We start from the raw sequence: 15,423 nt of genomic DNA on the forward strand, positions 1-15,423 counted from the left end.
AAAGTCACCCCGATTGAGACTCTAGAGAACATCTTTTTAAAGAAACTGCTTGGTCTACCGAGCTCAGCACTCAATTTTGCCACACATCTTGAACTTGGAGTCTCCCACATTGGGGATGAGTGGCAGATGGCCCCTCTGTCACACTGGATGGCGGTGTGGTCGAATCCAAAAGCCAGCCTAACACACATGATCATCAGTACCCTGACCACCAGCCCGTCAAGATCTAAAATACCATGGCTATCCTATATTTAAAAATACATTTCTCAGTTGAATTCTCAGAACCTTCAATGTCCCTCTGTCCTTTTGCTACCGACGGCAGTGAAGGAGTATAAACAATTGTTTCACTCAATCATTGTGCTAAATGGAGAAGCATCCGGGCTTAGGGTTGAGTCTAACAGAAAGCACATGCTAATCTCCGGTTTAGAGGGCATCCAACCCTATTTTTTGCACAGCCACAAGCCCTCTGATCACTAGGAACTGGCCCATGCTCAATTTAATTCTTTATGGCTTGGGATGAGAATGAAGAATTGGTCAGGCATGGAGCAGTCCACAGCTTGTCCGTGCTGTGATTGGCCACAGGAAGATATTTTACACTTTGTAATGTTTTGTCTGGCTTATCAGGACCTAAGAAAAAGGACCATTGCACCGCTGCTCAAAAACACTGGTTTCAGCCAGGTCAGACCCGCCTTGATCTTTATGCTGTGTGCTGAAACTACCCCAGTGGCATGGGGCTGCATAGAATTTTTGAGAAAAGCCTGGTATCGGCGGAACAAATTGTTTGTACTATGAGATAGTACATTTACTTTCTATTATTATCCTATTCTGTTTTCATACTTTTCTGTATGAATTATGCTTCACATGTACTATTTTTAATCATTGTTAAACATTGTAAATATTTTTATGCATGTTTATAATTCGGTTTATGGATTTTCTTCCGAATATACTTTATTGATGAGGATGAAGATGCAAGGAGAGAGGTCAGCTGCAAATCAAGGGAACAGTGCTAACTCCAGAGGGATGGGCTAAAGGCCTGATTAGATGTAACGCATAAGCACTTAGAGGATGTTATGAGCCAGTAATTGATAATGCAGGGAATTAATGTAAATATCATTGCCTGAAGATTGCAAAGTTGCTGCCATGGGTTGAGGATAAAGGAGGCCCATTGCAGATAGTGCCTCTAGCTAGTGCAGAACTGTGCTTCAGAAACAATGGCACAAAAAAGGTTGGAATGAATCAGCAGTGTGGACGAATTTTCAATGTACCAGGGATGAAGGATAGAATAGTAGTAATAATGGGCCACTGCTGGGCCTGTGGATCCAGAGCATATATGAAGTTACCCAAAGACTGGGGAGGGCTGTGTTCCATAATACTCATTAATGTTCCAGCATTGGTGATTCCGAAGAGTGACCTGAACATTGGAGAGTTTCCAAAAGCAGATGCTCACGTGAAGTGGAGGAGATCAGTTGGATTTCTTAATCGAACAAAGAGAGAGAATGGGCCTCATTACGACCCGGGCGGAAAGGGATTACCGGTACCGGTAAGGGCACCGGTGCCAGTAATCCCTTACCGCCCTATTCCGAGGTCCCTTTGCGGGTCCTCCCTTAACGGCTGGTTTTACCAGGCGTTAAGGACAGGACCCGCAAAGGGACTTTGGAGCTAATAACGGTACTGCAATTAGCGCTACCATTATTAGCACCTTCCCCATTCCCGTTGAGCCCTATGGGGGCTCAAATGGGAATGGGAAAGAGCCCTGGTGAATGGGGAATTACCGCCCCCGCCAACCTTGGAATGGGGCAGTAATAGCTCCATTCACCAGGGCGGAGTCGGTATGGGTTTGGAGGCAGCCATGGCGCTAATAGCGCCATGGTTACCTCCAAACTGGTAATGACCCCCAATGACTTTATATCTAAGTCCTTAGAAGCCATTGATTCTATTCCAAATGATGAACACAGGTTGTTCAGTCAAACTGCTGCAGTATTCACAACTATCTTCATGCCAGGAATCCAGATGATGGAGAATGCAAAGTGGTTGCAAATCACTCGCTGTGAGCTCCTTTAGATGATCAACACTACCATAAAGGCATTCAACTCTGTCAAGGAAGAGTTGAGAGCCATAAGACTGATGATTCTGCAGAACAGATATGTCCTGGACATGATTACAGCTATAGATGGAGGTGTTTGTGCCAAAATCGGAGAATCATGTTGCACATTCACACCTTCTCACGATGACAGGAATGGGACCTTGACAGAGGCCATAACGATGCTGATGAACTTGCACATCAAAATGGAAGATGAGACAGAATATATTATGGATGATAGCTGGTTTGCATCGATCTTCTCATAGGTTCCACAATGGAAGGATAATATTTTCAAGTTCCTCAGAGCACTATTGCTGATGATCATGTTCGGATTCTTTGTTATCAGAATAATAATCAGACAGTGCAAGAAGACAGCGAACAAAGCAGTAAGAATGAAGATCATGATCGATGTCGAGCCTGGGTTTCGACCCAAATAGCTGAAGGATGAAGAAATCAGAAAATATATAGAAATGAGCATTCTAGCACCTGAGGGAACGACGTTCCTGTATCCAAGATTCATGGACTCTGACAGAGTGTAAAAGAGACCCTTTTCAATCTGGTTTTGTCTCTGTACTAGGCACCTCACCCAACACGATTACCCTTTATATGTTAAAATCTAAGTATTTAGAATGGAATCAATCCATCTATATGGGTTTTGTGGATTTCTGCATAGCTTTCGATTCAGTCGATCGGGAGCTTCTATTTGGTCAATTGAAATGGTATGATTGCCCCTCATCACTTTTAACAGTTATCTAAAAACTGTACACAAATACTACCATTCAAGTCAGACTTTCGTTAGATGGCGTATTATCAGCCAAAATCAAGACTCAAAGGGGATTAAAGCAAGGATGCATACGTGCATCGACTTTATTTAATCTGTTTCTCTTGGACATGGGAACATTCTTTGAGGATGTCATTGCCGATCCCCCAAAATAAGGCAATAAAAAGATCACCTAGCTCTTGTATGCTGACAATCCCATCCTTTTGTCTCAGACTCCCAAGGGGCTACAAAATATATTAAACAAATTGGACGAGTATGTCAGTGATAACAATTTAACTATCAATGTTGAAAAAAACTCAAATAGTCATTTGTGAAAAAAAAAGAATTCCAAAATGTCAAACTATCAATGGTCTCTACAGGAAAAAAACTCATGGTTGTACCCTATTATAAATATCCCCGATTACCCTTTTCTGGTTCTATGGCTAAGCAGGTCTATGAATCCACTCTAGATGCTAAAATTAGATCACTAACATCTCAAGCGAAAATGTTACTGCATAGATATGGGAAATTTACCATGGTTCATATATTAACTTTTTCTTTTCAAATAGTTGTCCCAATTGTCTCATATGGAACTGATACTGTATTACCTAGACCAAGACAATTTTGCGACCGATATGAGGGTACATTTTGGAAATCAGTTTTGTGCCTGCCTATGTGCACTCCAATAACATTGTTAAGCTATGAATTGGGCCTTGCTTTAATTTTTAGTCAAGTGCTCTGCAAAATGTGCAATCTATATCGAAAATGTTTAATGGGAATGAATGTAGCAAACATCTTGGGCTCAGTGGCATTATATATACAGACATTGAAAGCTGAATTTCCAAGAAAATTGACTAAATGTGTCGTGAATGCTCTCACTGATGCAGGCATTACAATTGACTTACTGTTAACAAATCCTGTAAAGGCTAAATTACAGCTCTATCATTTTGATTGGATAATTACACAAAATCTTTGTGCGCGATATGTAGACTTTGATCTCCAACTGTTCCCACATAAGAATTTTAGAACTATGGAAAGCTACCTTATTAAATGCCCCTCAGCTGTCATTAGATCGATCAGAGATCCTACGACTACGGCTGAATATATGCCCAATGAATCAAATTCTAGCAAGAAGAGGCATAATACATAAAACTCAAAGCATCTGTCGCTTTTGTAAAGATGAAAAACAGCTTGAGACTCCATCACATTTGATGCCCAGCACTGCTCCAACGTCGAGTAAAGTATTTTCACAATTTATTGCAATTTTCATGTGCTCGCACTAAAGATGAAATTTGGAGCTCTTTAATCACTAGCTCTAGGATGGTAATACACATTGCTCTAGCCCAGTTTATCAAAACTGTCATACCAAGAGAATCATATTTGAATTCAAATTAAGTAATTGCAATCGTGGAGTAAGTCAATTTGAATTTCTTACTGGATGAGTATTGCTTTACTGTAGTAAGAACAAAACTGTTCTTTTTATAACTTGTGTTCTTAATGTATTTCAAATTTGTCTACTGTCACTGTGTAAATATGAGTTGATTTAAATAATGAATTATGCATTTAAAATTAATGCTTTGATTGGTTGAATTTTCAAAAAATGTATGTTCTTAAAAACTTGCATATTGTTATTATGTGAATATGAGTTGATTTGCTTAATTCAATTATGTATGTAAAATGAGTCTTTTGAAAAGTTGTATTTTTCAGCCAAACAAAAATAAAAAAAATAAAAAATAAAAACTGTATCCAAGAAAGCACAGGAAGTATGTGGGTAGATGGATCTACTGCAGCCCGAATGGATAATGTAGTCACATGACCTGGAGTGTTAATGACCATGTAAAATCAGCGGGATCTCTGAAAGGAGTAATGAAGATATGGACTCCAAAGAAGCACTTTTTCAGATGAGGATGTCTAGATGTGGAAACTGGTGAGAGAGTGGTCGATGAATCAACCAGAGGGGAGAGTGTGGAGGAGGAGACAAATGCCTCTACCAGACGTCCCACCCCTATTTTGCCCATATGTTGGAAGCTGGAAATTACGACATGCACGACACCAATAATGGTCCATATACGCCAAAGAATCCTCGAAACAAGGTATCCATTGAGAAAGCCCTATATGATGTACCCGCAGAGAAATGACACTCTCTTAAAGGAGGTCCCTGAAGAAGTGTGAATGCAAGAGACTGGTGACGTCACATAAAGCAGAGGTGATGCACCAAGAAGAAATTCTAAGGAAGAGAGTATATAGACCTTATAGAATCTGATGACGAAATAAAGAATTGAATAACATTTCATGTGCGGAATGAAGATTGCAGATGCAAAAAGCACTGAAGAAAATGCAAAATCGTTTTATAATTGTACAGCTACTGTAACACAAGTAGGATAAGTAACCAGGAAGGCTGGCTGTATCTAGTGAATAGACTGCAGGCGGTGCCGCCAATATATATATATATATATATATATATGTATAGAATCTGGATGTTTCACGTCGCATTTTAGAAAACCAGGACCCCATAAGAAAAAAGGGCTGAAAGTGTGGTGCAGCAGAAAAAGGCAGCTGACGATGGAGGAAGAATCGAGAAGGCTTGTCTGGCCCAGTGTCAAGGGTTGAGGCAGCCAAGAAACTGGCTATCTATTCGAGAAGATACAATGAACCTGAGAAGTGAGGCAAGCTCCTGTTGAGGTGCAATGGAAAAACACTACGAGTGAAAAGTTTTATTCATTAAATAGTATTAAATACGAGGAAGGAGCAAAATCACGCTCTCCTGTCACATGGGGTAAATGTAAATAGACTTTGGGCAAGCTACATCGAGTCTGGAGATAAGAATGTGCTCACACTCCCTTCAATTCTCAGGCGCAGTGATACTTTGCCAGGCTGAGTTCAAAGACAATTCAAATGGCAGACAGCAGGAGTGATGATCGATAATGGGTTAATTGGGTGGTAAGGCATGTCCAGTCCACCCACAAGCACATGGGGTACCAGTTTGTGTGCTGCTAGGGAGTGGAATAATCCAGAAGGGTACAAACGTGCCAACCAATTGTAAAGGGCCATGTAGCAAAGCACCCTATAGTTTGAAAGCCAATGAAACATCATGTATTTGATAACAATGAAGATGACTTGCACTAGATTGAGTTATATGTTTATACGTACATTTGAAAAACACTGCACACATACACAAAGGTCCCTGTCCACCAAGGACAAAGGTGGAGGCTCTGTAGCGCATATATAATATTATGCAAGAACCATGAAGCGAAAAATCTGCAATGGGAAAGAATCAGGGAGCCATGAAAGCAGTGGGCATGCATGGGAACTCAGGAGGGCGTTAACCCGTAACCTGTCCTCTGTTAAGTCTTACAGGTAGCACAATGAAATAGGGACAACTCGTTTGGAAAACACAGGTGAAGCGTGGAGGAAGGCAGAGGGCTTGGTGGGGTTTATCTACAAAGTTTCATGTACAGAGAGATTTTGACCATTTTCATTAAAAAGCAAATTGATATTATGGTATAGAAACGCTGTACCATTTCTTATCCCATTTCGTTCATTGTATTTTATTTTATTTGGTGTGTTAAAAGGTGGAATCTGCTTTAAAGTGCCAGGGATTAAAAGAGTTTGTTATTCTCTTGATACACTTTACTTTGGGGGCCATTTTGTACCAGGCAGAGGGGACCATGAAGGCCTAAAAGCAAGCTTTTATACCCACCCCCATTTTTCTCTCTGCCCATTTGTGTTCTGTCACAAGGTGGAGGGGGCGTATGGGGCAGAGAGCGGCTTACAGAAGAGGGAGCAACGGTCAGTATGTGTTGCTTAACATTTTTACTGTGCCAATCTCTAGCTCAAGGCCTTACGGGAAGGCTTGCAGATGCAGGTTGTTCTTTTGTGCAAGTCCTGACTATGCCAAGCTGAATATTCGGTATGTCAGTAATTGGCCACATCTGTGGTCTGCCTACAAGGATGGGGCTCTGTGCTCTTTGCTGAGCTGTCGACCCTTTGTAGTGGCACAAGGGAGGATACGTTGGTTTTGTTTGTTGCTGAACTTTGCTGGCACAATATACAAACTGGGGTTGTTGAAATCATGGGTGTAAACCAAAACTGGAAGACAGCTATCACAACTCTTGAATTTTGTGAAGTTGTGAAGTTAAGGTGATGCAATACCTCTATTATCAAAAATCTACGGCTGCTTCACGGACCTGCTTTTCCATCCCCAATCCCATCGTCCCATATGGACGTGCTAAGCTCCTTTGACAAACTCTTGTGGACTGTTTCCTACAGACAGGCCTTGCTACGAAGTTGGTAGTACACAGCAGATGATGAGCTCAGCGCCTCACCACCTCACACCACAGTAATGTGCACTTGGTGTGACGTGGGACAGTGATACGTTTTGGAGAGTAGTGACTGTGTAGTTACATTCTTCTGGAAACACAATTGTGGGATGCAAAACACATTACTCCTTAGGGTCTTTGCATGTGTCTGGCTAGTGCTTCACCTCTTCCATTGCTATGAAAGAAAATGGTGTAAGGCAGGCAGTGCTGGTTCGTCCATAAGGGTCGGTGTGGGCGCCGACCTGCCAAAACCTTCTGCTTGTTGCAGCTGAGGGTGCACTCCTGGGTTGGCTTGAACCGTGAAAGGGAAACACATTTTCCTTTTGACAGTGACCCTTTGTACCCCAGCCGCAAATGTCTAATGGGCCATGCAAGGCCAGGGGCATTTTGCTTCCCTAGCCTTGAATGGCCCATTGAGGATGCAGGTTGAGGTACTGCACGTTTGTATGTTTGAGTGGTCGCTCCTGCACCTCCCCACACATACAAACAGATCGGGTGCTATATCACATGTGTTCTGGCTCCTGCGTGCATGTGCTTGACCCGGGAAGAGCTCTTCACTTCCTGGCTCCTTTTCGTACTGCATGGGAACCGGAATGTATGCTGATAAGATTTAAAGTTGTGTATGTATTATTTGAGTGTGAATCAGTGATTGTATGATGTATGGGTGTGCACATGAATGAGTGAGTGAATGCTGTCTGACTGCAATGAGTGAATGTGTTGTGTGCATGTATGTGCACATGTGTGTTTGTGCTGAGGCTGGGGAGCGGGTGGGGATGCAGCAGCAATGCATTTTTTACTTAGTATCTATCAGAGATGGCCAGAAAAAATGAAACATTCTTTCTTTTATCAAACTCCCGCCACATACACTGCATCTGATCTCACCAGCCGATGCAACGACGGTTGATGAATCCAAGAGATACACCAACGGCAAGCAGACTGCAGTGCCCAGTCACAATGCTCCCAAGCTTAGCGTCATTGTAGCCCTCCAACAAGTGCCTGCGTGACATATCCCATAACGCCCCACAATGAGGCAGGCCCCGTTTATACAGCGTTTCCCTTCCGCAACATATGGTGTGGGAGTTACGCATGCGCAGACTATTTCTGGGTGAATCAAACAATTTCTACTGCATAACACGTTATAAAGGAGCACTCATCTTCACAGCCTGTTTCCAGACGAATACAACTACTTCTACCGTACAACAAGGTATATAAGGGCATTTACCTTCAACTCGGAAATAAGAGATTCAAACGTGTGTGACCACACCACATGGTTCATGAACCACAAACAACAGTGCTAACATGCACATTCAACACTCCACTCAAATAGATCCTAAACAACATTTTTAAACAGCCTACTGAAGCAAGAATACAGCCGACAATCATCCTTATACAGCCTGCGCTATATTCCACACCTTGACAATGGCGTTCAGCAGCATGCCCCGACCAGCATTCTTTCTACCTGAAATAGGAGAACCTGCAAAACCCTGGAATAGATGGATAAAGTCCTTTGAGCACTATGCCAGCGTAATTTGTGGCACCAATTACAGCGTTGAGAGGAGGAATTCTCTTCTGTTACATTGCCTAATCCAAGAGAAATTCGAAGATTTACCAGATCGCCAAGAAAATGAAGATGAAGATCTAAATGATTATAAACGGTCTGTCAAGGTGATCAGTAAACACTCCGAAAAGAAGTTGAGTACTATACTAGAGCACTATACATTTGGAAAGAGGGTGTAAAAACAGGGTGAAAGTGTGGAACTGTACATCATAGCCAGTCAGATAGCACACAGAGTAGAGCGCTCGCTTTGACATCTGGGCAGAGGCTGCTGATGCAGGTTTGAATCCCAGCAAGGCCAAACTCAGCCTTTCATCCTTCCGGGGTCAATAAATGAGCACCACACACCATGGGTAATAATAAGCAGCGCTCAGATAGGTTCATAATGCTACTTAAAAGCAGCTTATTATTACAGGTCTGTGAAAATTGGCCAGAACATGCAACTTCAACAATCAACTAGATGAACATTTAAGAGATCAATTTATGTTAGAGTGAAACATGGCAAAAGTTAGAGAAAAACTGTGGTCAAAGATGACCCCCATTGGATACTGATGTGAGAGAAGCTAAAGAAGAAGAACACACAAAGAAATGCGTCAAAGTATTACAAGAAAGAAGAAAGGACAACCCTTAAAGACAGAAGTCACACCACAACCCATGAAATAGCCCAAAGTGAATGACACCATATCAGTAGTCAATGATAATAGCGTTAGAAGGAAAGCAGTCGACAGAATACAGAAACCCACATGGAGAGATGAAAGGAGAGGCAGAGTGTCCTTTCGCACAAGGAAAAAAAGAGTCCAAGGAGGAGCAGCCCTAGGAGATGTTTCAGGTGCGATAATGCGAATAATTAGGCGGACAATCCAGAGTGCCCAGCTTTGAAAATGTATGCTGATAACCAGTCGCAGGCTAACTCATTTGAGTAAAAAAATTGAGAAACCCTCAACCAGGAATGCACACCTGATATAGTAGCCTGTTGAATGCCACATTTGAACTCTCAGTACCTTTCTAAGGGGGGAGTATCAGAGATGATTTTACTGTAGGAGCTATGCTAGACCAGCAGGCAACATAGAATGTGGCTGTCTTTGGAATAATCAAAACACTAATTCTGAAGCATCTCTAATGAGAGATTCTTTGTTCTTTTTAAACTATTTACAAACTATAGGAGGAATCATGTATTGCTGGCAAATCGTGCGAGAGAGAAGATCATAGATGATATTTCTACCTTTGGCGAATACGAGAGAATCCTGCAAGAGAGTTAATTAACATTCACACTGATTTAAGGGTAATGATGCAATGCTTGCATGTGATGGTAAGAAGCAAAGCATGTTCATAGATTTGAAACACAACAGAATGGGGATATAAGGTCCACATTACATGGCATTTGACAACTAAACATTCAGATTTAAGTGAGTATAAACGGAAAAAGGAAGGTGTTGGATGGCTTTGCCACTACTAAACTAACAACCCTTGGGCTGCTGAGTAAGACGTAATGACAGTAGATGAAATTGTGATACTATATTAATAGGATCTTTATTTTCTTTTCTGTGTTTACCCCTCCAATCTCCTTCCACTGTTGTTTTTCCCTCTCCCTTTTCTCTGGTATTGGAAATTGATTAACATTGGATTTGATGCATTGATGTTGCCAATAACATGAACATATGTGTATATAAAATCGGTGTTCTATATTTTACAATATATTTCATGGTGAAATGGGCTATCCAACGGGGGTTGGTGTGGCCCACAGGATGATATCCCTTTTTTTGTATATTTTCTGACCCCACAGTTGGGATATGTATTGGTGAGTTCTATGAATTGGTGATGGTATATGTTTTAAAAAACAATTGTGAGCTACAACACACCGTTGATGTATAATGTCACTATCCCTGATGTAGACCTCGTGGAGGTCGAAACACGTGTTGGCTATGTGCGTTGTTCTGACATTAAATCCTTATGAAATTTGGAACAAAGGCTATAAAGAAAACTTTTTTTGAGGTATATGTTCTGGAAGTTAGTTAATGGGAGATAAAGAGCACATGGGTCACAGCTAGCTAATGCTAACAGAGGTTTGACTATAAGGTTGTATGAAATTCAATAATGATTAGCGTTCTCGAAGTGCCTGTTGATTTACACTGTCGAAAGCAGCAGAGTAATGGATAAAAGTCATATATAACAAGGGTCCAGGGACTTCTCACGTGATTTTGATTAGATTCTGCATGGTCCAAATGTTATGGATGATAAAACACATTTCCTGTCTAACTACGAGGGATAAGACAATACTAGCCACCATTTAAATGTCAAACACACATCACATTTGTTGTTAGTGACTAGGAACGAGAATATTCCAGAGTTCTTTGGAAGCCGGAGACAGGGTCGGACTGAGACATAACATTGGACAAGGTGCCAATGAAAAAATGGCTGGCAATCACACATTGCAATTCATTACTATTCTGAACTGTATGGTGAAGTACAATCCAAAGGAGTGTTTATGGAAAATGATCTTGCAAATGAAAGCATATTTACTATAAATATTTCAATATAAATAATGTAATGTTGGTTAAAACTATTGTAGTAACTTATGAAACTGGCCACTCTGGCCAAAAAAGTTCCCCACTGTATCCCAAAAAAAGGGGTAAATATTAGAATCATGGGCTGGCACTTCAGGCATTGCCCTATATGCCAGTCCAAACCTGGAACTAGCAATGGCTGTTGAGATAAACATAGGTGCTGCTCTCCCCCTCTCACTCGCTTTCCTTTTCTCTTTCACGTTTTCTCTCTCTCTCGATCTCTTTTTGAGGCTTGTGTAATGGAAATAATGAAAAAACAATATATTGGATAACAATAATAAACACCAGGAAGTAGTATATGTACATAAATCCTCCCTACCAGGTTGATTATTTTCAATCCAATTAATGGACTTGAACTTGCAACCTTTCCACTAGTAAGTCCAAGCTCTAGCCTCTGAGCTACTGGATCACCTCAGCTGCAATCATAGAGTTTGCTTTATGGCACAGCTGTCAAATGTGTAATATAAGAACATGCATCTGAGAACTAACCAGGGTCAGACCTGGGCATAAAATAGGCCCAGGCACCAATGATAAAATGGCCCACAATCACATATTGCAATTGGTTACTTTCATAATAGACATTAGAATACTACCCAAGAGGATGTTTTTGGTCACATATGTTGCAAATAATGCATCTGAAAGCATTTTGTCTTAGTAACATTGGTTAAAACTAATTTAGTATCTTATGAAACTGACCCAGTCTGGCAAAAAAGTTGTCCATTATGACAAGAAACACTGCCCCATACTAGACTCATTGGTTGACATTTTCGGCCATTGACCATTTGCCATTGAAGCCAGTCCAAATCTGGCACTAGCAATGCCAGTTGGGATAAACTCCTCTCTCTCTCTCTCTCTCTCTCTCTCTCTCTCTCTCTCTCTCTCTCTCTCTCTCCCTCTCTCTCTTTCTCTCTCTCTCTCTCTCTGTCTCTGTCTCTCTCTCTCCCTCTCTCTCTCTCTCTCTCTCTCTTTCTCTTTCTCTCTCTCTCTCTCTCTCTCTCTCTCTCTCTCTTTCTCTCTCTCTCTCTCTCTCTCTCTCTCTTTCTCTCTCTCTCTATCTCACCCTCTCTCATTTGTAATGGAAATAAAGATTAACAAATATTTGTATAGCAGTGACAGCCATACATTACTAAAAACTGCACCCTTCCCTCCCAAAACATAGCTCAGCCTACCAGGTTGAGTACTTTCAAGCCAATGAGGGGACTTGGTGAACACAAACTCTAATCCAGGATTTACTGGGTCTCACTTCAAAAACCAAAGCTTTTCAGATTATCACAGACCTGTCAAAAGTGAAAGTGATGAGGATTCATCAGGAAACTACCCGGGGCCACCAGAAACTTGAAATCTGCCCACGCACCAATGATAAACACATTGCAATTTGTTACTTTTCAGAACAGACTTGTTGAATACTACCCAGCGGGTTGATTTTGGTAAAATGTGTTGCAAATAATGCATTTAAAAGCATATTTGCTTAGTATCATTCATTAAAACTAGTGTACTAAGTTATGAAACTGGCCAACTCTGGCTATAAAATAGCACTCTGAGTCATGTGTAGTGGTTATAATGCTAAAACAATATGTTTTATTAAACTGACAAACATACATAACTAAAAACAAACTGCATCTTGTTCCTCCCAACACACAGCCCAACTTACCAACTTACCAGGTTGAGCATTTTCAAGTCAACGAGTGGACCTGAATCTGATATATTGCCCTTGGTAAACCCAGACTCTAACCTATGAGCTACTGGCTCTCTCTTCGGGAAGCATCCATTTTGCATTATGGCATCGCTGTCAGAAGTGTAAGTAAGGAAGATGCATCAGGGAACCAGCCAGGGTCTGACAGAATCATACACTCAGCCCAGGTACCAATGAAGAATTGGCACACAATCACAATCACATATTTTAATGTGTTCCTTGGCAGAACAAACTGTTTGAGTACTGCCCAATGGGGTGTTTTTGGTAAAATATGTTTGCAAATAAGGCATATGAAAGAATTGTTGCTTACCAACATGGGTTACAACTAGTGTAGTAAATTAGGAATCTGGCACACTCTGGCCAAAAAAGTGGCCAATTCTGGCCAAAACATCTGGATCATACTAGAATCATGGGCCGGCACTTCAAGGATTGCCCTATTGCCTTATAGGCTAGTCCAAGTCTGGCAGGAGATTGCATTGTGTCTCTGACTGTGAGATCTTTTTGTGGCTACTACTGTTGGGGATTAGAGAACACAAAGGAGATGGGTGGTGAGAGGCGATTTTATTCAATGACTGTAACTGAGTTTGCAACACACATGCAGTGCTTGTGTGACTAGCAGGGAAGAGAGAATTTTGGTGACCGGGTTACATGATAAATAAACACAGGGCATATGTTTACAGTGACTACTAGGGAGAAGAAAATCCCATAGTTGGATGTAAACAAGACATTCGATTATGTGGCTATAACTATGTAGGCAAACACATACTATTGTTTCATGACTACTCAATAGGAGAGAAAACATGTTACCCCATACCTGACATACACATATGGAAGCAATGTTGTTAACTACTCAAAAAGAGAACCTCCCATGCATTCTTGGAGGCAGGAGATTGCATTCAGTGGCTGTAACTGAGTGTGAAAAAAGCATGCCATTGTTTTAGGGAGTATATCATTGGGAGTGAGGATAAACAAAGGTGCTGCCCTCTCCCTCTGAGTCATTTCTATGGAAATAATGATAAAACATTATTTGAATCACTGTGGAAATCATTAAAAGCTGAACCTTTCCCATATTCCCCTCAATATCTAATTTAACAGGTTGAACATTTACAGGCCAACGTGTGGACTCGAACCTGCCGGCTTGTCATTGATGAACTCATTTTCTAACAACTGAGCCACTGGAACTCCCTTTGTACGGTGTCATCTCCTTTGTACAACTCATCTTTTTGCATTATATCATAGCTGCCAAAATTATGATGGATGAAGATACATCTGAAAGCTAGCTAGGGTAGGTCTGGAACAAAACATCACACAAGACACCAATGAAAAAATGGCCCACAATCACTCATTGCATTGTGTTTGGTAAATTATCTTGCAAATAATGTATTTGAAAGCCTATTTGCTTAGTGAAAGTGATTAAAACTAGTGTAGTATCTTATGAAACTGTCCCACTCTGGCCACAAAAGTTGCCTATTCTTGCCAAAAACACTAGCCCATACTAGAATAATGGGCTGGACGTCGGGCATTGTCTTATTGCCCAATAGGCCAGTCCAATCCTGGTAGCAGAAAGCTCACAATTAACACTCAGAACTATATTATAAAGTGTGCCTTAGTTTACATGTCTACTGAGTAAACATTGCTTGTATCTCTCCGTGATTAGCGCATTATTAAAGTGAAGAAAATCGTCAGAATGAAGCACATGTTTCGAAATCCTACCTTTATCCAAGCAAAGAAGACACTAACTGCGACCATTGTGTTGTACTGAGTTTGCCAGTAAGCAAGAAATAGAAAGTCTGGATACGAGTCCGGGTTTTCCAGAAGTTTGTCAAGCATCGCATTCACCTCTGCAGTTCGATATAAATTGAAGGCAATGGCTATCAGGGATATCTAAACATAAAAAGACACATTAAATACATGGGAACGCACTTCTGTATAGGTTCAGGTTATTGCATATAAGGACACTATGTAATAATACAAGGATATAGTTCATCCAGTTGTAAAAATAAACTGAGGCTGCCTCATTCGGCAAATAACCAGTCCCTAATAGACAATTAAGTACAGGATCTCTTGCCTCGTGTGTATTTTATTATTTTAACTATGTTTAGCAAACTAGGAATTACGGAGTGCACTGACTATTCCAAGTCCTCTTGTATCAATTCGCATAGGACTACACCTTTCCTGCAATAGCAACTTGCATATCCTACCTGTATTCTTGGAAACAAGGTAATTATGAAACCAACATTGTTGTAAGTTTTATTTCAATATGCAAAACACTGATCATTTGGATATGCTGTGTGCTTTTTTAACAAGCCAGGCAAGCAGGGGCCAATAGAGATGTTCAATATATAGATGGATATATAGATAGATAGATAGATAGACTATCAGCCAAACTACCTCTCTCTCATAACAACACTATCAACATCCACGTCATCTACCGGCCCCCAGGACTCCCAGCCGA

General features: G+C 41.0%; 1 protein-coding gene across 2 annotated transcripts in view; it reads right to left on the reverse strand.

Annotated features, from left to right (window-relative positions):
- PKD2L2 (polycystin 2 like 2, transient receptor potential cation channel) overlaps positions 1-15,423 on the reverse strand; it is an 817,035-nt gene that overhangs the window by 270,345 nt on the left and 531,267 nt on the right. For both annotated transcript variants that reach the window (XM_069652616.1, XM_069652617.1), the window contains exon 8: positions 14,682-14,852. In XM_069652616.1, the coding sequence (XP_069508717.1) occupies positions 14,682-14,852 (171 nt within the window). The remainder of the gene's footprint in view (positions 1-14,681; positions 14,853-15,423) is intronic.

The sequence above is a fragment of the Ambystoma mexicanum genome, chromosome 3p (genome assembly GCF_040938575.1).
Source record: "Ambystoma mexicanum isolate Mex_15411 chromosome 3p, UKY_AmexF1_1, whole genome shotgun sequence".
In the NCBI taxonomy this organism is placed as follows: domain Eukaryota; kingdom Metazoa; phylum Chordata; class Amphibia; order Caudata; family Ambystomatidae; genus Ambystoma; species Ambystoma mexicanum.